At 47.1% G+C, this 22467-nt stretch overlaps 1 protein-coding gene across 4 annotated transcripts in view; it reads left to right on the top strand.

Moving 5' to 3' along the window:
* MDGA2 (MAM domain containing glycosylphosphatidylinositol anchor 2) overlaps window positions 1-22467 on the top strand; it is a 1595858-nt gene that overhangs the window by 1393084 nt on the left and 180307 nt on the right. For all 4 annotated transcript variants that reach the window (XM_086937278.1, XM_086937277.1, XM_086937275.1 and 1 more), the window contains exon 11: window positions 2070-2247. In XM_086937278.1, the coding sequence (XP_086793404.1) occupies window positions 2070-2247 (178 nt within the window). The remainder of the gene's footprint in view (window positions 1-2069; window positions 2248-22467) is intronic.

The following is a 22467-nucleotide window of genomic DNA, read 5'->3' as shown; positions in this document are numbered from 1 at the left end:
GGAAGTAGAGACCATGATTTTTCATTCTCTTACCAGGTAACTCAAGTTGTCTTTATTCAAAGGTTTCCATTTCTGCATGGTATATTTCAGAGGCAAAAGTTGCAACACACCAGTCCAATGGGGCCTCGGGTGGGCCAAACATGTAAACTCTACACTTTGAAAATGAGATAGCTTGGAAAAGCTAAATATAATACAGATATTCAAACCCACAGTGTTATACAAACAGTAGTGGTTGAAAGACATTCAGGTAGTTGGGTGATTTGCAAATGAAGGATTATATTTCTATAGAATTGAGGCCTGATAAGAGTTCTTCAAAAAGCAAATGTATGTGTTGTTGGAGAAAAAATAGTGACAACATTTAAAAATTCCAGAGATAAACACAGAAAAGTAATTGGAGAATAGGAATATGGAATGGTAAAAATGAAGAATTGCTGCCTAATCTTGAGTTGAATTGCATTGGAAAATCCTTTGTTTAAGCAAATTCAAAAATTGGAATATAACCCATTAATGAAATTACATCTTCTTTAGGATTTTTGTGAGGAAGGAAATTCCATCTGTGATTTCTTCTATGGTCTTAGAATCGCATGCAGAAATCTGCAGATTATCCAATACTGTCAAACTCAAAGTCGGACCATGGGTTTTACCCATGGGTCATGGTTTTAAAGCAGTCTGGGGAAAAGACAAACTTGATGGGCTTGGTTTTCCTTATATCTCCTCAACATCTATTTATGATATGTTTTCTTTGACTAGTGGTGGAAACATGCTTCAGAAAAGATAAAGTTCATTGCATTAAATCCACAGTTTCTTATCATTCCATGTTTCCCTTAAGAAGACTTTGGCTCAGAGCAGCTTAGCCATATTTAAACTTTCAGGGGCATATTACCAAGCAATAGCGATAATTATCGCTATTGCTTGGTTAGAGACAAAAATTTACCGCTGAGCTGCGGCGATTTTTATGGCAGATAAACCTTGGTATTACCAAGGTTTATCGCAAATGCGATAAAAATTGGCCGCAATGCGTGAATATCACTGAAAAGTCAGCGATATTCATGCATTACCGAGCTAATGCTCTTAGCCATGTTATCCACCTCCCATTGGATAACATGGCTAAGAACTGCTCAGGGCAGGTGTTAGCTTTTGGAGATATTCGCGCTTAGCACGAATATCTTCAAAAGTTGGTAATAGGAGATAGCGATGTTAGCGACTGTTTCCAGTCGCTAACATCTTGGCACGCCCACTTTGCATGTCATTAGTGATAAATATCACTGACATGCAAAGTGGGGCCCAAGATGGTCGCTATCTCCTACTAGCTGTCGCTAACTGGTGTTAGCGACAGCTAGGTAATAGAGAGATAATTTTATCTCCGCTTTCTTGGCTTTTAAAGCCAAAAAAGCGGAGATAAACCCCCTTGATAATATGCTAATGAATCAATGTGCAATTGTTAGATTAAATATTGGACCTAATGAAATGCATTGTGATATGTTTTTTATAGATATGATTTAAATAAACAAGTCCTGAAGAAGGTGTAAGATTATTTGAGGCACCGAAACGCCGCGTCAAGAGTTTGTTCCTTTTGTATAATAAATATAATGTATATGTAGACTTGTGTAACAATGCTTAAACAGCATTTTTTTTTTAAATTGGAGTTTTTTAAAGCTGACTAACAGCAAAGTCGAATGTGCACAAGATTGTTTTTATGAAATAATGTGGTATTATTTTTAAATTATTTGAATAAATGAATGAAACTTTAAATTTTTGTGTATGCAATGTTTTCATGCTATCTTGTGGTCTGATACAGATTAAGTTGTAAATTTGGTAACCTACGCAATATTTAAATCCCTCTCACTGATGCAAACGGCCCCCATGGGAATCCAGCATCACTAATCATTTGCCAAACTCAGGAAAAGGAGTTTGTTGACCCAAACCTTTTCCTGTCAAAAGGGTAGCTCCCTCTTTATCTTTTGATTAGCATAAAGTATTGGCAGAAAGTTGTTCATCTCTAAGAGCATTATGTTCAATATGTGTTATTCAAAAGGTAATTTAAAAAGACATAATTTGCTTCATTACAGGCTGGTCACCAGAGATGGTGGGAACAGGAAATTCCAGGAATTGGGAATGTTCCAAAGGGAGAATTAATCACAAACAATCTAACTGAGCTTATAAAACCTGAACCCTATGAAGTTCGCCTAACTCCAATTACACGATTCGGGGAGGGAGACTCGGCTACTCGTATCATCAAGTACAGTGGTAAGTGGCATTATTTAAAAACATGTGTTAACCAAATGGCTGTTTTTACTAGACATATGTGGTTCAAGCTTGGTTTAGTATTTCTTTAATGTAGTCATAGAAATTAAGAAGCTGTGGCATTTATGTCAATGGATACCGGCCATTCTGCAAAGTGTAAATATTGTACAGCGTAAATCAGATGCTTACAAGATTTGATGAATTTAAAAAGTTGTTCTTGACAATCAATTTAATTCTACAAAATTTGTTTCTGACCGTACCTAACAACAAACTTCCTTACAACTATTCAACGCAGGTTCCTGAATTGATTGCTTAATGTTGGTCCACCTCAGACAGTGACAAGAGTACAATTTAACACATATGTAACATTTATTTTCAGTATATATTTATGTTAAGTTAAATTAATTAATTTTGTTGTAACTTTTGTAGTTGGATTTTCAAATGTCTCTGCACATCTTTGAACAGTTTTTAAGTTGCACATTTAGAAAACCTTGTAGTATTATGAACCTTTCAACATGGTATGCTTATTGTTAGAAATGGAATTTACTTGGTTGTGTTGGCATGGATACATTTTGGGAAGTAGGAGTCCTCCTTGAAATCTGAGGCTGTAAAAGTTCTCAGACCCCCTCCTGTAATTGGCTGGTCTCCTGGAATGCCGAACACAGTTACATTTTCATCAGTCCTGATTGTTTCTCTACTGCTTCAGTGTTTGACTAGAGGTGGATTTTGTTATAGGACCTAGCCATTAGTCACCAATAAGTAGCTTAGTCACAGAGATTTTGTGAAGTTTTGAATGGGCAATTGTAGCATGTAGTCTGTGTTGTTTGTACAGCTCTCTGCCTGAATCTTTAGGTTCTTTTTTTACAAAGAAAGGCACGGTCTACATGCACACTGATTTCTCAGGAGTGACTGTACCAGATCAGATATTTGGCATGTAACAATGTTTACATCTTTATTACAGGTGCTCATAGCAGGTGATAAACACTGTTCCTCAGTGTGTTAACCTTTCTTAACACAGTGTCACATCCAGCATAATCTGCTAAATACTGCCCCTTCAATTATTCTTTAAACTTGTAGGCCCCTACTATGAGGTAAGGAAAGTTGACCAATAAAACTACATTGAGAGAGAGCTGCCGTGCAGCCTCGTCCTTGATCCTTGGATCTTGACTACCACTCACCCATCTAAAAATGGGAAGGATGAGCATGCAATGGCCCCTGCTGCAGGTAGCATCCTCCCCTTCCATTGCCAACCCTCTGCCTGCTCGCACCCACCACTAGCTATCAAGCACATTCTTACCACCTGCTCACAACAAGTGGTATATGCATGTGTTAAACACCTTGTTATAGGGTACTGGTACTTAATTGAAATTGGATTAATAGTGGGGTTTATTAAATTTCATTTCTTGAGGTTTTGTTTGGGATAATGAATGTGAGCATAGTGGGTACTTTGTTGAGTTGAATCTACATTTAATGTCATTCTGCTTTACTGAAGATGGGGGTTTAGTTTTTGAGATGTAGATCGACATTTGCATTGTGTATGTAGTGAATTTGTGCAATGTTTATGCCAAATAAAATATGGCAAAATAAACATTTTGTCTGAGAATAAATAGTGTATGTAAGTAAAAGGCGTGTGGTTTACAGTCGGTATTATCAAAAGTTTTATGCTAGTTCTTTGCTGGGCCATTGGTTGAAGGTATGGGTTTTAATAGGTATGAAGATTAGGAATGGTTAATCTTTTAATTATTACCAAAATACATGAAATACCTGACTTTCATGCGATTCAAAATTTGATAATTATATATATTTCTCGAATTTTTACTGTACCTGATTTGAATAACTTCTTCACACAAGCATGCAACTTGCGTAAAACTGACAAACAAGATATCAATAAACAGCTATGTTGAACGACCAGGGCTTCCTTATAAGACTCTTTCACATCAAATGTGATATAGTACCTGTTGGAACCTGGGATGTCAGGTCACCTAGGGTAGCCTGGCCTAGGGCAAGACATGCATTTCAGAGGCACAAGTGTGAAGGTTGCAGACCACCCAGCAGTAAATCCACGCAATAACACTTAAAAAGGACACTACACCAATTTGTTAGGAAAATATGTACTGGTTTATAAAAATAATATACTCTGCTCTTTGGTTTCAAAATGTACAGTTTAGGCACTTCAGTTTATCATGGAAGCATTAACTCCACTTTTAAGTTCTAAAACATATTAACAACCAGCATTTACAGTACATTTCATTTAGTCAGATCTCTTAACCAAAACTGGCAGGTAACTCTTATACTTCAATAGCTCAGTTATGCATTTACTGTACTCTGCTTACTCTACAGCATCTCTCATTTCAGCTTTACTTTAAAAATTGGCAAGATCAGCACTTATATTAGATCAGGTAAACAATTTCCTTTACATGAATAACTCTACAGTTCTCCTTCTTATCTTGTTGAAGAGGAATTGGTTAGACCACTTAAATCAGTTTTTAATAAAACCCTGTCAGGGATTCCTCATGGACGCTGTACTCCCAGGGATAGAGTCTCAATCTATGACACCAGTTAATCTTGTGGAAGTCACTCCCCCACGTGTCTACCTCCTTACTTGTAATTGTCGTTGCTGGAATCGTCCTGCGCCAGAAGTAAGGGGGGAAAACAGCCGATCTGGCCAAGGAATCGAGTGTGGCAAGGGCTCTCTTGCCTTTCAACGCCAGCTCCTCTGCTTGGCGCTCGAGCGGAAGGTAGGCTGATTTCCCAATACCCTCAAGCCACTCCCGGGCCTCTCAGCTTCCCCCTCCTTGCTCGGCCAGCTCCTCCGTGTGGCGCGCGAGCAGAGGGAGAAGGCGGGACACTCACTCGATCTGCTGAGGCAGCCGGCGCTCCTCCGCGTTGTTCGGCGGGGCCACTACCCTCGCTGACATGCGCGGTAGCGCTCACGTTGGTGCTGCTTCACACTGCGCCTGCTCCCAGGAAGGACGCTTTACACACGGGCCTGCTCGATCCTAGGCCCCTCCTGTGCCAGGAATACTGCAATGCTTGGGCATGCGCGAGGAAGCAGCGTCTCCACACTGGAGATCGCGCACTCGCGTCGGCGCCTCCTTTCTCTCTCCTCACCACCACAGGGCTGCTCTTACGTCTAGCGACGGCCTCGCTTCCTCACGCCACCAGCGACCACAGCGCTAATCCAGCGCTGCTCCACAGGTGCTGAATTGGGGGTTAATATGCACAGCCTTCCTCTGCTTCCGCCCCTCCTAAGGATGGCTCCTCTCCACAGCTGAATTCCGCCCCAGCCAGTAAGTGATGAGCTCGGGAGGGGGGGGGGGGAATGGTTCTGCCACTAAGGAAAGTCACGGCAGCCAGAAGCAGGTTATAGATGTCCACTGCACGAGGGGGCCACAAGGATTAACCCTGCCTCTTCTGAACACTGCTCAATAAGAAGCCTCTCTACTGGGCAGAGGACTGCGCACCGCAGCACTACAGTCTCCTTCTCCTTCTCCCACCCCTGTATCTCTAGACTAGGGGCTAATCAGGCGCCCAGGGTCTCCAGACATCCACCTCAGCAGGGTCAGGTCAAGTAGCCCAAGGGAGGAGGGGTGGTGAAACAGTAAGATAACCCTCTGTCTATCCTACCCCCACCTTCAACTACAGCCTGTCCTCCAGCTGACTCTCTCTCTGGTCGACAAAATGGCTGCCCAGCATTCCGCCTTATATAGGCTGACCCTCAGTGGTCCAGAAGGGACCAGAAGGTTCTGGAATGCCCTATACTAGTCTATGGGCAAGTTCTGGGTTTGGCAGTTAGGGCAGTTGGTAGCCACCATTTTGTGGTTCCAACTTTACCTGTCAGAACAGGCCTCTGGGCCTGAGGTGAAAAACTATGAAGGGAAAAAGAACACCTATCCCCTTGACCAACACCTAGAAAAAGTTAGTGGACACAAAAATTATTAAGGGTATGAGGGGCAAAAAGGGGACAAAATAAATAATAATTTGGAGGGACTACGCAAAAAGCCAGACAGGTCTAACACGCGTCCCCCCAGCTGAAAGTGGGGAGAACTACCCAACCCCTTGGGAGTCCTCATCACTAAGGCGGAAATACCTGGAGAGACCGTCTGCATTGGCGTGGTCCACTCCAGGCCGATGTTCCACCCGGAAGTCCATTCCCTGTAGGGAGATGGACCACCTCAACAGCTTGGGATTTTCCCCCTTCATTTGCATCAGCCAACGAAGGGGTCGGTGGTCAGTCTGAACCAGGAAGTGCGAGCCAAAGAGGTATGGCCGCAGCTTCTTCAGTGCCCACACCACCGCAAAAGCTTCCCTCTCAATTGCACTCCACTTCTGTTCCCGGGGAAGCAGTCTCCTGGATAAGAAGACTACAGGCTGATCCAGGCCCTCTTCATTTAGTTGCGATAACACTGCCCCAATGCCATGTTCTGATGCATCTGTTTGGACAATGAACTCCTTGGAGAAGTCTGGGGCCTTCAGGACCGGTGCCGCACACATCGCCTGCTTCAATTTCTCAAAAGCTTGCTGACAAGCTCCCGTCCAAACTACCCGTCGAGGTTGTTTCTTTGAGGTGAGCTCTGTGAGGGGCGCTACAATAGTGCCATACCCCTTCACAAAGCGACGGTAGTAACCTGTGAGGCCCAGGAAGGCTCGGACCTCAGTCTGTGTCTTGGGGGGTTCCCAGGCCATGATTGCCTCAATCTTCGCCTGCAGGGGCTGCACAGTCCCCCTACCCACCAAGTGTCCAAGGTACACAACCGACCCCTGCCCAATCTGGCATTTGCTGGCCTTGATTGTCAATCCAGCTTGTTTCAGGGCCTGGAGAACTGCTTGCAAATGCTACAAATGGTCCTCCCAACTGCTACTGAAGACAGCAATGTCATCCAAGTAAGCAGCAGAGAAACTCTCCATTCCAGAGAGGACCTGGTTCACCAGCCGCTGAAATGTGGCAGGGGCGTTCTTGAGCCCAAAGGGCATCACACAGAACTGGAAGTGTCCCTCAGGCGTGGAGAAGGCTGACCTTTCCTTTGCTCCATCTGTCAAGGAGATCTGCCAGTACCCCGAAGTGAGGTCAAAGGTACTCAGATATTGGGCAGCTCCTAGCCGGTCAATTAATTCATCCGCCCTAGGGATCGGATGAGCATCAGTCTTTGTCACTGAGTTCAGTCCTCGGTAATCCACACAGAATCTCAGTTCAGGTGTGGTGCCTGGTGGCGCGGCTTTTGGCACGAGCACCACCGGACTGGACCAAGGGCTGTTAGAAGGTTCAATAACTCCCAGCTCTAGCATCTTGGCAACCTCTCCATGGATGCTAGCCTTCACCTTGTCGGACAGCCGGTAGGTCTTCGACTTCACTGGTGGGCTGTCCCCTGTGTCCACATCATGGGTACACAGGTGAGTCCTTCCCGGGACAAGGGAGAACAACGCAGAGTACTGCTCCAGGATCTGGCGGCAGTCCTCCCGTTGCTCAGGAGTTAGAGTGGGAGAGAGAATCACTCCCTCCACTGACCCATCCTTCTCTTGAGACGAGAATAGATCTGGGAGAGGTTCGCTTTCCGCTTCCTCTTCCCCGTCAGTCACCATCAACAACATGACCTCGGGCCTCTCATGGTGGGGTTTGAGTCGGTTGGCATGCAGCACCCGTAGGGGCTGTCGAGGGGTCTTAAGGTCCACCAGGTATGTGGCCTTACCCTTCTTCTCCAACACTTCAAAGGGGCCTGTCCAGCGATCCTGGAGGGCACTAAGCTCTCCAGGCTCCATCACCCACACTTTCTGGCCAGGCTCCAATTCCACCTGGTGAGCATTGTGGTCATACCACTCTTTCATGACTGCCTGGCTGGCCTCCAAGTTGTCAGAAGCCTGCTTCCACAACTTCGCCATTTGGCTCCTGAAGGCCAGCATGTAGCTCACCACATCCTGGGGGGGTTTCCTGGGAGACTTCTCCCAACCTTCCTTCACCAGGCTGAGAGGACCGCGTACAGGGTGCCCATACAGAAGTTCAAAGGGGCTGAAGCCCACTCCCTTCTGTGGCACTTCACTGTAGGAAAAGAGCAAACAGGGTAGGAGGACGTCCCATTTCCTCCCCAGGCTTTCGGGCAGACTTCTGATCATGCCCTGCAAGGTCTTATTAAACCTCTCAACCAGTCCATTTGACTGGGGGTGATAAGGAGTGGTGAACCGGTAGGTCACTCCACACTCCTTCCACATTGCCCGCATGTAAGCTGACATGAAGTTGGTCCCCCTGTCGGACACAACTTACTTGGGAAATCCCACTTGGGTAAAGATCCCCATTAGGGCTCTAGCCACCACAGGTGCAGTGACTGTCCTCAGAGGAATTGCCTCTGGGTACCGTGTGGCATGATCCACCAGGACCAGGATGAACCTGTGACCAGCTGTGGTTGGTGGATCTAAAGGCCCTACAATGTCGATGCCCACCCTCTCAAAGGGTGTGCTAACGATTGGAAGTGGTTCCAGGGGAGCCTTCAGGTTCACCCCTGTTTTCCCACTGGCCTGGCAGGTTACACATGTCCGACAGTAAGTGTTGGACGCCACTTTCATCTGAGGCCAGTAAAAGTGGAGGACAAGCCGTGCAAAGGTCTTGTCCTGGCCTAAGTGTCCTGCCAGGGGTACAGCATGAGCCAATTCCAAAAGAAAGGCTCTGTATTGTTGCGGGACTACCAAGGCCCTTGATGAACCAGGCAAGGCTACCTTGGGTTCACTGTAGAGGAGTCCATCCTCCCAGTAAATGTGGTAGTGTCCCGTAACATCACCTGCTGCTTGGGCTTCAGCCTGTCGCCTCAGTCCCTCAAGGGTGGGGCACTCCCTCTGCCCCTTACAGAATTCCTCTCTGGTAGGACCTCCCTCCACATGCCACTCAGCAGGGATGGGTAAATCCTCCAGAGAGTCTACATCCCCCTCCACGGACTCCTGGTCCACCACCGCAGGTGGCCGATCTGTCACATGGGGTGTGGAAGCCGGAGCAGGCTCTCCCTGTCTCCGGGTCTGTCCCTTTTTAGCAGCTGGTTGGGCCATTGTTCCAGGCTCCAACCCAGGCGAACTCCCTCTCCGGGCAGTCACAGACCGTGTGCTCACACAGGCCCAGTCAGGTGTACCCAGCATCGCAGAATGCGTCCGGTATTCCACCTCTCTCCAAGTGTTGTGTTCCATGTCATTCCCCAACAGACAATCGACTGGCACGGCAGGGCTTACGGCAACTCGAAGTGAACCTGCAACCCCCTCCCACTCAAAGGGAACCTCAGCTACTGGATAGTGGCCCATTCTGCCGTCAGCCATCGCGGCGGGGTGGAGTACATTAGGAACCACCTGCTCTGGAGACACCAGTTGACTTCTCACCATAGTCATACTGGCTCCTGTATCTCTCAGAGCCTCCCCTCTCTGGCCATTGATGGTGACCCATTGCCCATACTTTGTAGTATTTGGGGCACCTGGATCTTTGGAACCATCTCCCGCTCTCCCAGGGACACTAAGGTGACACCCGCCCACTCACCCCCCTTATCTAAGGGCAACTCCTCCCCGAGCGCTACACTAGCTACTCCCGGTGACTTTCCTCCGGTGGGAGGGGGTGGTCTCTTTGGGCATCTGACATCTCCCTTATAATGTCCAACACCACCACATTCAAAACAGTGGAGAACCCTTGGCTGCTGGCTTTGGCCAAGATTAGGGTTTCTGGGCGGGTTTGCCTTAGGGGTGAAACCTGCTCCCTTTCCTTGGAAAATATTTTGGGGACCTTTGGGGAACTCCTTCTTTTTATCTCCCCCCTCCTTCTTCTGGGGGGCGCCCTGTCCGGCTTTTTGAGAATCCCCTCCAGTCCCCTTTAAGGACACCCGGGTACTTGCCCAGGTATCCGCCTCCTCTGCAAGCTTCCGGGGATTGGTCAGCTTGCTGTCTACCAGGTGTTGGCGCAGCTCGGGAAAACATTTCTCGAGGAGGTGTTCTTTCAAAAATAGATTGTACAGCCCCTCATAATCCTTCACCTCGCTGCCCTTGACCCAACCCTCCAAAGCTTTCTTGGCGTAATCCAAGAAATCTACCCAATTCTGGGTACTCAGTTTGTGACTTCCCCTGAATTTCTGTCTGTATCTTTCAGGGGTAAGTCCAAACTTCTTCACCAGTGCCACCTTCATTGTAGGGTAGTGAGTTTGCTCCTCCTGCTCCAGAGCCAACAAGGTGTCTCTGCCAGCAGGTGGCATGTATTTATACAGCCCACCCCCACAGTGAGTTTCTAGGATCCCGTGAGCCCTTAAAGAAACTTCGTAGGCGGCCAACCATTTGGCAATGTCATCGCCTGTAGTGTAACTGGCGATGACATCCTTGGGTAGATAGGGTCTGGGTTCCCTGGTATTCACCTTAGTTTCGCTGCCACCATTATCTGAATTGGAAGACCTTAGGGTTAAAGCTTGTAGGTCCATCTCTTTAATGGTTCGCTCATGGGCTAACCTCTTGTCCTCCCTTTCCATATCCATTCTAGCTAATTCCAACCTCATTCTCCTCTCCTCCCTCCTATCTTCTAACTCGGCGTCAGTCAAACCCCTCTCTGAGACGCTGCTGCCCACCCTCGAAGGTGTCCTGGGACCTGTCAGCAGATTCCCCCCTCCAGCTTGGTACAACATTGCAGTCTCAAGGACAGTGTCCCTGTCACTCCCTTCTGGGTCCGGTTCCTCCCCGGAATGAGCCTCTACCCATGCCCTTATGCTTGTCAGCAACTCGCCTTTCCTGGCACCTTTTTTAATGCTGACACCATTCCTTGAGTTGGGTCCCGGTGTAGGATTCTAGCTCTTCCATATTTAATTCCATCTTTCACTATGGAATAAAATAAGCACACAGGAGAAAACCAAAAAGTGACCTGGGGCTAACCTCCACCCACCACCAGAAACAAATTTGGAAAATCAAAATTCAAATTAGGAGGGCCGCAAGGAGAAAACTCCTGGTGTAGGTCAGTGTATTGCGTTGAATTACTATCGAGTAGCTGCAACCAAGTCAGAATCCCACCGCTAGGCACCAATCTGTTGGAACCTGGGATGTCAGGTCACCTAGGGTAGCCTGGCCTAGGGCAAGACATGCATTTCAGAGGCACAAGTGTGAAGGTTGCAGACCACCCAGCAGTAAATCCACGCAATAACACTTAAAAAGGACACTACACCAATTTGTTAGGAAAATATGTACTGGTTTATAAAAATAATATACTCTGCTCTTTGGTTTCAAAATGTACAGTTTAGGCACTTCAGTTTATCATGGAAGCATTAACTCCACTTTTAAGTTCTAAAACATATTAACAACCAGCATTTACAGTACATTTCATTTAGTCAGATCTCTTAACCAAAACTGGCAGGTAACTCTTATACTTCAATAGCTCAGTTATGCATTTACTGTACTCTGCTTACTCTACAGCATCTCTCATTTCAGCTTTACTTTAAAAATTGGCAAGATCAGCACTTATATTAGATCAGGTAAACAATTTCCTTGACATGAATAACTCTACAGTTCTCCTTCTTATCTTGTTGAAGAGGAATTGGTTAGACCACTTAAATCAGTTTTCAATAAAACCCTGTCAGGGATTCCTCATGGACGCTGTACTCCCAGGGATAGAGTCTCAATCTATGACACCAGTTAATCTTGTGGAAGTCACTCCCCCACGTGTCTACCTCCTTACTTGTAATTGTCGTTGCTGGAATCGTCCTGCGCCAGAAGTAAGGGGGGAAAACAGCCGATCTGGCCAAGGAATCGAGTGTGGCAAGGGCTCTCTCGCCTTTCAACGCTCCCCTGCTCTCCCTCCCCACTCGGGCCAGCTCCTCTGCTTGGCACTCGAGCGGAAGGTAGGCCGATTTCCCAATACCCTCAGGCCACTACCGGGCCTCTCAGCTTCCCCCTCCTTGCTCGGCCAGCTCCTCCGTGTGGCGCGCGAGCAGAGGGAGAAGGCGGGACACTCACTCGGGCTGCTGAGGCAGCCGGCGCTCCTCCGCGTTGTTCGGCGGGGCCACTACCCTCGCTGACATGCGCGGTAGCGCTCGCGTTGGTGCTGCTTCACACTGCGCCCGCTCCCAGGAAGGACGCTTTACACACGGGCCTGCTCGATCCTAGGCCCCTCCTGTGCCAGAAATACTGCAATGCTTGGGCATGCGCGAGGAAGCAGCGTCTCCACACTGGAGATCGCGCACTCGCGTCGGCGCCTCCTTTCTCTCTCCTCAACCTCTGGGACCGGGGAAACCACCACAGGGCTGCTCTTACGTCTAGCGACGGCCTCGCTTCCTCACGCCACCAGCGACCACAGCGCTAATCCAGCGCTACTCCACAGGTGCTGAATTGGGGGTTAATCTGCACAGCCTTCCTCTGCTTCCACCCCTCCTAAGGATGGCTCCTCTCCACAGCTGAATTCCGCCCCAGCCAGTAAGTGATGAGCTCGGGAGGGGGGGGGAATGGTTCTGCCACTAAGGAAAGTCACGGCAGCCAGAAGCAGGTTATAGATGTCCACTGCACGAGGGGGCCACAAGGATTAACCCTGCCTCTTCTGAACACTGCTCAATAAGAAGCCTCTCTACTGGGCAGAGGACTGCGCACCGCAGCACTACAGTCTCCTTCTCCTTCTCCCACCCCTGTATCTCTAGACTAGGGGCTAATCAGGCACCCAGGGTCTCCAGACATCCACCTCAGCAGGGTCAGGTCAAGTAGCCCAAGGGAGGAGGGGTGGTGAAACAGTAAGATAACCCTCTGTCTATCCTACCCCCACCTTCAACTACAGCCTGTCCTCCAGCTGACTCTCTCTCTGGTCGACAAAATGGCTGCCCAGCATTCCGCCTTATATAGGCTGACCCTCAGTGGTCCAGAAGGGACCAGAAGGTTCTGGAATGCCCTATACTAGTCTATGGGCAAGTTCTGGGTTTGGCAGTTAGGGCAGTTGGTAGCCACCATTTTGTGGTTCCAACTTTTCCTGTCAGAACAGGCCTCTGGGCCTGAGGTGAAAAACTATGAAGGGAAAAAGAACACCTATCCCCTTGACCAACACCTAGAAAAAGTTAGTGGACACAAAAATTATTAAGGGTATGAGGGGCAAAAAGGGGACAAAATAAATAATAATTTGGAGGGACTACGCAAAAAGCCAGACAGGTCTAACAGTACCTACCCCAGGCACTATACTAAAGGTATCAAAAGGAGACAACAATTTTATGGTCTATAAATTACTAACAATAGGTGTCAAGATAGTACTGTACATCCAGACAATGCCGGTTTCATACAATGAAGAGTTGTAAGCTTAGTACCCTCAGGAAATTAGGCCCAATATCCGGTGCGCATTGCTCCAAGTCCCACCAGACATTTCTGATCACGCACAATGAAGAGTTGCAAATTCCGTAACTACCTGGAAATGAGGCACAATGTCCAGTGCACGTTGATACGGGTCTCACCAGATGATACCTGTAACAACGAAGAGTTGCAAATTCCTTACCTCCCTAGCAATGACACGCAACGCGTAGTGCACGTCAATACTGGTCGGACCACGTAATTCTGGTCACACACACAGGCACAAGTAGACAGTGTGGGTCCCTCTGGGGAGGTCTTTGATGTCCCTGAAATCTCCACAAGAGAAGAAGGGACACGCCAACAGGCCCTTGGAAAGCACACTTCAGGGTGCTACACTGAAGCAGGTAGTCCAGGTCAGCCACTATTCAGGAAGGGTGCATGGTCCTTTCCAATGACAGTACTCCTCCTTGTGCACCACAGATTCCTTTGACAGTGTGCACCACGTAGTTGCAGGCTCCCCAGTCCCACGTTCCTACAAGTGTATTTCTTCTCTTCTGAAGTATGGCACCAGTAGTTATACTGTATAGTATATTTTAAGTGGGGGAGGGGGTTGATTCAGAGGGTTTCCCTTTTAACCACAGATGTCTCCCCTAAATTTCAGTGCTGTCTGCCATGAGGCCATGGAATACAGATCTTAATCTTTAGTGGGGCCATGATCTAGCTCCAGTGCCCAAGTGTCAAAACTCTCCCTCCAATCCATCCAGCTAGGCCCTCACATGGAAGAGGGCTGTCATTCCAGTTAGATGCCCAATGTTTATAGCTGTCACTGGGGAATGCACAGATGTGCTTCCCCAGCCTTTATTGTGGGATGTAGGCAAACTAAAAGGCATACAAAGAGTTTTAGAGAAGATAAACGCCCTCTTTATAGAAGTGGCATTTCTCAGCTAGTAATGACAAAACCACCTTTACCACAGGAGGGTTTGTCATTGTGAATTCAATGATATGTTATGTTATGTTATGTTAAGGTGAGCTTACAGAGCGCTCTGTCACCGTGGGTTTCCTGGTGCTGATTTGGTGCTGGGGATGGACAGGGGGAGTTAGCCAGATTGTGGGAAGAGCCATGTTTTCAGAGATCTACGGAATTGAAAGAGCGAGTTGGAGGATTTAAGTGAGGGTGGGAGAGAATTCCAGAATTTAGGGGCCAGATGTGCAAATCTCCGACCTCCGATTCTGCAGAGTTTGAAAGAGGGGACAACCAGGAGGCGGAGGTGAGAGGACCTGAGGTTGCGTGAGGGACAATAGGGACTGATAAGGGATTTCAGGAATGCGGGGCAGGGACCAGTTAGAGATTTGAAGGCAAGGCAGCCGATCTTAAAGGCTACTCTCGAAGTGACAGGAAGCCAATGCAAGTTGGTAAGAAGAGGTTTAGCGGATTGCCATTTCGGGATCCCGAAGGCCAACCTCGCCGCTTGGTTCTGGATGATCTGCAGCCTAAAAAGGAGGGCCTTGGGCAGACCGTGATAGAGGGAATTCGAGAAATCCAAGCAGGAGAGGACAAGAGCCATGATGACTTGAATCAGAACTTCGGGAGTCAGGAGATAGGCCACTTTCCTGATCCTGCGCAGCTGGTACATGCAGGAGGAGACCACCGCCCCTATCTGGGGCTTAAGGGATAGCTCGGAGTCAATAATGACCCCAAGACTCTTCACCGAGGCCACAGGGGTGGGGGGAGGGCCTAGCTCTACCGGCCAGAAGTGCGGGCCCCAGTGGGTAGAGCTCTTACCAGGGAGAAGGAGCTCCGTCTTCCCAGGGTTCAGTTTGAGTTGATTCTGGCTCATCCACTGGAGAGTGTGGGACATAACCGCCTTAAAATTAGTGATAGCAGAAAGAGAATTGAGAGGAAAGATGAGTTGCAGGTCGTCAGCGTAGTTAAAGACGGTGACGTCCCACTGCCTCAGAGAAAAGATAAGAGGTCGAAGATACAGGTTAAAAAGAAGGGGGGGATAAAGAGGAGCCCTGGGGAACCCCGCAATGTGATCGTTCCTTAGGTACCCTGAAGGTGCCCAGACTAACTGTCTGAGACCTCCCGGTCAGGAAGGATTCGACCCATGCCAACGCCAGGCCCTGGATGCCGGCCTGCTCGACACGATGGAGAAGGATGTTATGGTCCACCGTGTCGAAAGCGGCCGACAGATCTAAGAGAACCAGGGCCTGGGGGGTACCCCTGTCGGCGCCGCCTCTCAGAACATCCAACACGGCCAAGATCACTGCCTCCGTGGAGTGGCCGGGTCTGAAGCCAGCCTGGTTGGCTTCAAGAAAGTTGGAGCTCTCGATGAACTGTGAGAGGCAAGCGGTGACGTGGGCTTCCAGAATTTTAGAGAAATAGGTCAGAAGAGAGATAGGCCGGTAGTTCGCCAAAACTGCGGGGTCAGCTCCTGGCTTCTTCAGTAGAGGCACCAGAACGGCCTCCTTGAAGGAGCTGGGCACCGTGCCAGAGGAAAGAGAAGAATTCAGCAGAGGGAGAATGCAATCAGGTAAGGTAAGGCAGATGTCCCGTGGTATGGATGGTGGACAACAGTCGTCAGGTGAGCCAGACTTGACACGAGCGGCCAGTCTGGCCAAAGATTCTGGATCAAGGGGAGGGAAATGTGTGAAAGAGAGTGCATTGTGAGGGGGACAGACAGTGTCAGTGCCAGGAAAGGTGACCGGAATAGTATCCTTAATCATAACAATTGTTTCTAGGAAGAACGTACGGAGAGCATTGCATGATTCCTGAGTAGGAGCCTGGTTTGGGAGCGTCCTAGAGTCAGAGGTAAATTCATCGAGGACTTTAAAGATCTCCTTCGACTTACAAGGGGCTTACAAAATTCTCTTAGAAACATATGCTGTTTTGGCTGCAATGATGGCTTTTTTATATTTATTACGGGTGGCCACATAAGTGTCTCTGCCTGTGATGCATTAGGATAGGAAACATTATGAGGCTGCTCCTCTGCAATTCAATGTTGCAGACTGAAGTCATTTCCACCATTCTCTAATGTAAACCTATGTTAACAGCAAACATCATAGGTAGAGAAAAAACACATGGGTATTCTTCACTACCTGTGTACATGCCATGCCTTTCACTTACCATCTGCTTCACCCTTCAGAACTTACCCTAGGGGTGCTCAAGTGGTAGTGAAAGGTGCCAACAGGATGGCACGTGACTTAGCAAGGCCAGCCTGAGCATAAGTGCAATTGCGCACACACAGACCTGTAATGGCAGGATGGACACATGTTTAAAATCACCATAGGTGCAAGTGTGCACAAAAGCCTGCAATGGCAGGCTCATCACAAGGTCATCCAAATCCAAGTCTAAGTTTGTTCAGATTTGAACAATGAAATGCAATTGTTTCCTTTTTTGTAGCAGTATAGTAAACAATACGGTAAATAAACACTTGACTGATTAGTGTTCTTCACATGAACCCTCAATGGCCCTCTTGTATTCCTGGCTCAAACATACAATCTTTGTATGATTTATTCTACTTCACAATTGAGCAAGCTCTTAAATACTCTAGTTTAGAAATGCATTTTTTTCTTTTTAACTTCTTGAATGTAATGTATCCTCAATTTCATTCCCGATCTGATCACAATTTTCATTCTCTTTAGCATTTTCTGATTCTCAAGCCTTATTCTACTCTATGCCCACAAGTATCAAAGGCATTCCCCTCAACTTATACAATTTGCGGTCTGAACTGCACATTTATGATATCGTATTATGCACATTGTTCAGTCTTGTCAAAGCCTACCTCTGCAACCATACAAAACACAAACTTTTTCCTCAAACAAACAGTGCATTTTGCACATTTCTCACTCTAACCCTTCCTTTTTTTTAAATCTCTTTAACAATTGCTGATTTCAACTAATTTGCCCTAAATATAAAGATTTATTAGCTCCTCTGTGGACAGGCCCAACACATGATTCAATCTGTGACATTTATTACACCATTGATCACCCCCCTCCTAAAACGTTTTGCTTTGGTATACAGGTTACCATGAATTCAAGACCCCAGTATAAGGAAACACTGCCATTGTCTGTTGAGGCATTATCAGCCCTGTGTGTCCTACAAGTAATTAACCATTCAAGGTGCCAGCAAAGATTTATGTGGAAGTGGGGTGGAGGTTTGCTGATTCTTCACAATCAAATATTTTCTGGTGTGTCATTTGTGCCACAATCCCTTTAAATTGGCGGTGATTAAGGCAACCCCCATGCATAATATTCAGGGCTGGCTTTTGGAGAGATGCGGCTGGTGCCGCCACACCGGGCACCTACCACAGGTGACACTGTGTTTTGAGGCAACAATAAAAATGTCACTATAACTGGTGATATACCTAGCGGAGAGAGATCAGAGTGTTTTTTTAGGGGTAGGTTTGACTCATAAATTAGTGCAGAGGATTAATATGCCTTGTGCAAAGACTGTGTACCATGCAGATCACATTGTTATAATATATGTAGATAGATTGTTACTTGCAATTCATAAGTTGTAATCCTAATATAACACAGTGAGCTATGAACTGTTGTCAAAGAGCTGCATTCAAATTACAGAGTATAGGTTAGAACGTTATGTTTTTTTCCCTAGACTTTCAGCATCCTAATGACTAACTAAAAAATATTTTTATTTGATCTGTTAAAATCATAAAAAGAGTGGAACATACCACCATGATGAAAATGTCACAAAACAGTTACAGATAAAAATGACATTAAAACTTTTTTAGTTATTGTAACCCTCGTATGGAATGGAACCAAAGAGCAGCGGATTATCATAACAACAATGTAAACATGTCGATGCTTTCTGGTGAGATTAAAATGTTGATGCCAATGGAAAATGGAGAGGGAGCAAAGTTCAAACTGTTATGCATAATTTTCTCTCCAGTTTCTTAAGTCACTATATTTTCATATCCTGGAACATTTACAGATAAGATCATGTTTGTGCCTAGGGCTTGTCATAGAAAGGGGCTGTGGAAGAAGGGTAGTACTGAAACAGGTCTGAAAAAAGTCATAGGCCGGCTGCTTTATACCCTACTGCCAAGTTCTTATTTTGGTATTCCATTGTTTCCTAGGTTTTGTGCTGTTTCTTTCTTGTCTAGTTCTTGTGCTGTTAGGGACAAAAATTTGACGGTGTTGCAAGACAGTTGAACTCAAGAACCGCTGATGCATTTTATGACGGCCGCTCTGCAAATCCAGATTTGAGTTTCTCTTAGGATTGGCCTTAAAAATTGCATCCTTAGGTTATGTAGTGCCGGACAGATGCATAATAGATGTAGTAGTGACTCTGCTCCGTTGCCACAGGCGGCAGTCCAGGGACGGCCAGGTCTGTAGCCATTTTGAGGTAAGATCTTTGCTGGGAAATGAGACCAATGTTGCTAAATTAGTTTGTTAGGGTAGAAATACATTATTTTTAATAAAGCCAGCCCCAACTACTGTGTTACATTTTAAATTCTATGTCTAAGCTTCTCCCAACCAAGTACTCTGAAAATATAGTGCTCACCGTAATGGATGAGATCCTACTCCTACACTTTGTTGTTATCTTTGTCTTATATAACAGTTTCTATACATTGATTTACACAAGTATTATTTATTGTCGCTGTATAATGTGTGTGTGATGTAAAGCACTCTGGAACTCTACATCGGTAGGAGTAGTGATATAACACAAATGAAATACGTGAGAGAGGAGGTATGGAGAAATGAGGGGCATAGTTGGAGGGTGATAGTGAGGGAAATCCATGGAGAAGGGCGCATAAAGAAAGATTGTTGCACAGGGCACAACCAGCGTTAACGCTGGCACTGTCAATATGTGTATGGGTTCTCTTCACCTTTGTGCTTTACTTGAAACAGCTTCTAATTTCTTTCTGGGCATTATTTTATTAAATGCGCACAATGTTGATTAAAGCTGGCCCAAATGATTTTTATCATCCCTAGGGTGTGTCCTGCTACAGGATGCCACTGCTTGGTAGTTTATTGCCATTCAATAGAACATTTGATTGTCTGTAATGTGTGAGGTGACAATACAAAACTGAAGCCTAGACAGACACATGAGAAAGCCAGAGTCGAAGAACAATGAAAGAGTAAACTAACAGTAGAAGAGATGAATTTGGCAACTTCATATAATTTCACAAATTACTAAAATATTGTGAGAAGTTGGCCTGTATTTGCTGTCCACTAATTAAAGTGGGAACCTTTTACCAGTCCAAACAACCCTTAGAAAGCTATCCAAGTGGTTGCTATGAAGAGCAGCCTTCAGGCTTAGTCTTGAAGGAATGTTAAGTAGCTTGTTTTACCAGCATGCACTCCTTCCCTTGCAGGCCCGGGCCTTAATAGTCAGGTGCACCATTCTTAGTCGCCTTGACTATTGCAACGCGTTGTTGCTCGAGGCCCCGGCTGTGCTGTTGGACAGACTCCAAAGAGTTCAAACAGCCGCTGCCAAACTAGCCCTGGGCTGGCCTAGGAGATCCTCAGCCAGTGCGGCAATGGCCGAGCTTCATTGGCTCCCTTTGAAACAGCGAGTTGCTTTTAAATCTCTCTGTCTCGTTTTTAAAGCCTTACACGGAGTTGGGCCCATCCCCCTGCAATCCATGTTTGATTGGTATATTCTAACCAGAGCCCTCCGATCTACAACGGCCTGCCTTGTTAAAGTGCCAAGATTTAAAAAAGTCAGGACAGGAGGAAGATCTTTCAGGGTTACTGCAGCAAAACTCTGGAACAGCCTGCCTCTGGAGGTCCGTCAAACAAGTGAACTTCTCCCTTTCAGGAAATTGGTCAAACCTGGCTGTTCCCTAAAAATTAATCAACTGCTGTCTCCCAGGGCATCTGTTCCTAAGAGCTATCTCAGCGCCAGGATACCTGCAAGGTGATAGTTGCGCTCTATAAATGTTTTAAATAAATTTAAATAAATAAATTATAGTATTGGTTAAATTAAAGGAGAAGCACACCGTAGTTATAAAAATATGTATTTATTGATATAACACTCTCTGGTCTGATACATTATCTTCTACACGAAGATACTCTAAAAGCACACAATACTATAGCGAAGAAAGAACAGTAAAAGCACTAATACACAGTGGGCTCCAGGGGGAGACCAAACCATATACTAAAATAGTCAAATATGAACTACAACTCGACTTGAGTCTAGAGGATGTTGAATCGCTGGAACCCCAAGAAACCTCCCAAGGTGAGTAAGTAGGGACCCCACAGAGGACTGGTGCAGTGTCTGAACACGACCACGTGCAATTCTATGGGGAAGTTGTGGTTGAAGTTTTAAAGTTTAAGGACCCTTCCCAGTGGCTTCGAAGAAACCCCGTTAGGGGGTTGGAAATCCACCCCGCCCATGGATACCATAGTACCAGAGTTACCTTTCCCAGGGAAGCCGGGTGCATATTTCTGAAGTGGGTTCCGTAACCGCTGTCGATCTCAATGGAGGACTTCAAAGAAGAGCCGCTGCTGGAAGAGGGGACCGAATCTGGGTCATTCAGGAGTGACCAGGTGCTCGGTAGACGAATGCCCACCAATGTCAGGTGCTTCAAGTACGTTGATGGGGTTCTTGACTCTGCAGTCACAGGGACCAGGCAATGTCAAAGATGACCAGGAGCAGTATGCGAGATGCTCCACAAGGGATGCCGAGTGCTGAGGGGTCAATGTCCAGCGGGAGCACCAACAAGCCTTGGCAACGGCAACCCACGCAGAAGGTCAAGGAATGTTGCAGTTTGGACCAGCAAGATCCAGGAGACTCATCAAACACAGGGGAGTCAGAGCAAGCCTGGAGCAACCAGGGGAGCCCAAGAAAAGCAAAGTTGGCACTCAAGTGGACTCATAGACTGGCGGCACAGGAGTCACAAGAGGACCTCAAGTGATTTCACAAAGCAGCCGCCCACGGAGCACTCGGTGTGAGGAGGCCAGGGCTACTTGTAGGAAATGGTTCCAGAGATTGGGGCTACTCCGAGCCTAGTGCACTTGTTTGGGAAACACCAGCGAGCATATGCACTTGCAAATGAATGCTGCGCTCAGGGGTACATGTACTGCAGACTCCATGAGGTATTCTGGCCTCAAACTTGGCAGGAGGGTAGCTCAGACCTCAAGGGATGTAGAAACCCACCTACTGTATTGCTGGAGCCTTCGGAGTCCGAAGGAGCTCATGAGCAGCAGACCGGTCAGTTGTGATGTGGTGCCTGTGGTTGCAGGGGAGTGACTCTTTCACTCTAACAGGAGATACCTTCAGTTCTTCTTGATTCTCCATAGGTCCTGCACAGGGCCTGTATGGTGCAGGGGCACAGACAATGCTTTAGACTGAGAGGGAGATGAAGTCGGGCCCAAACGAAGTCCAGCGAAGTCCAGAGTGTCCAGACGGTCAAAATTCAGAGGTTTCTTGTTCAGAATCTTGTCCACGTTGAATCTAGTGTCCTACAGCCAGGTAAGCCCTTTTGTACCCGCGGCAGAGGGTTGGACAGATTCAGGGGACCATCCCAGGGGGGGATCTGGACAGTGGGGCGGTTACTCCCATGTCCTTTGTCCAATTTGTACCAGAGCAGGAGCCAACACCTCCCAGGACTGGTTTGAACTGGACTATGCCCAGGGACACCAAATGTGCCCCTCATGCAGACTTTCAGTCACTGGCAAGCGCACCCACCCAGCCCTAACACACTAAATCCTGTCTTGGAGGTGGTGACACCTCCCTGTGCAGGATGCCTTTTGTTCTACCTACCTCTGCTCGAGCTTGGCTCAGCAGCAGGGTGGCAGAAATGTGTCTCTGGTTGGCAGAAACCATTGTGTGGTGCCTGGGACTAGATGGCTGGTATTGGGAGCACCAGGGACCCACCGAAGCTCGCTTCTGAGGGTGGAATCATACCTCCCACACCGGTTACCGGTATGGTGGTATGATGGTGCTATTACAAGTTAATTTGCCTGCCCGTAAAGGTGCCACTGCCATATGCCTCGCATTGGCTT

Source organism: Lissotriton vulgaris, chromosome 9 (assembly GCF_964263255.1).
Source record: "Lissotriton vulgaris chromosome 9, aLisVul1.2, whole genome shotgun sequence".
NCBI classification, from domain to species: domain Eukaryota; kingdom Metazoa; phylum Chordata; class Amphibia; order Caudata; family Salamandridae; genus Lissotriton; species Lissotriton vulgaris.
This window is presented reverse-complemented; position numbering and strand designations above follow the sequence as displayed.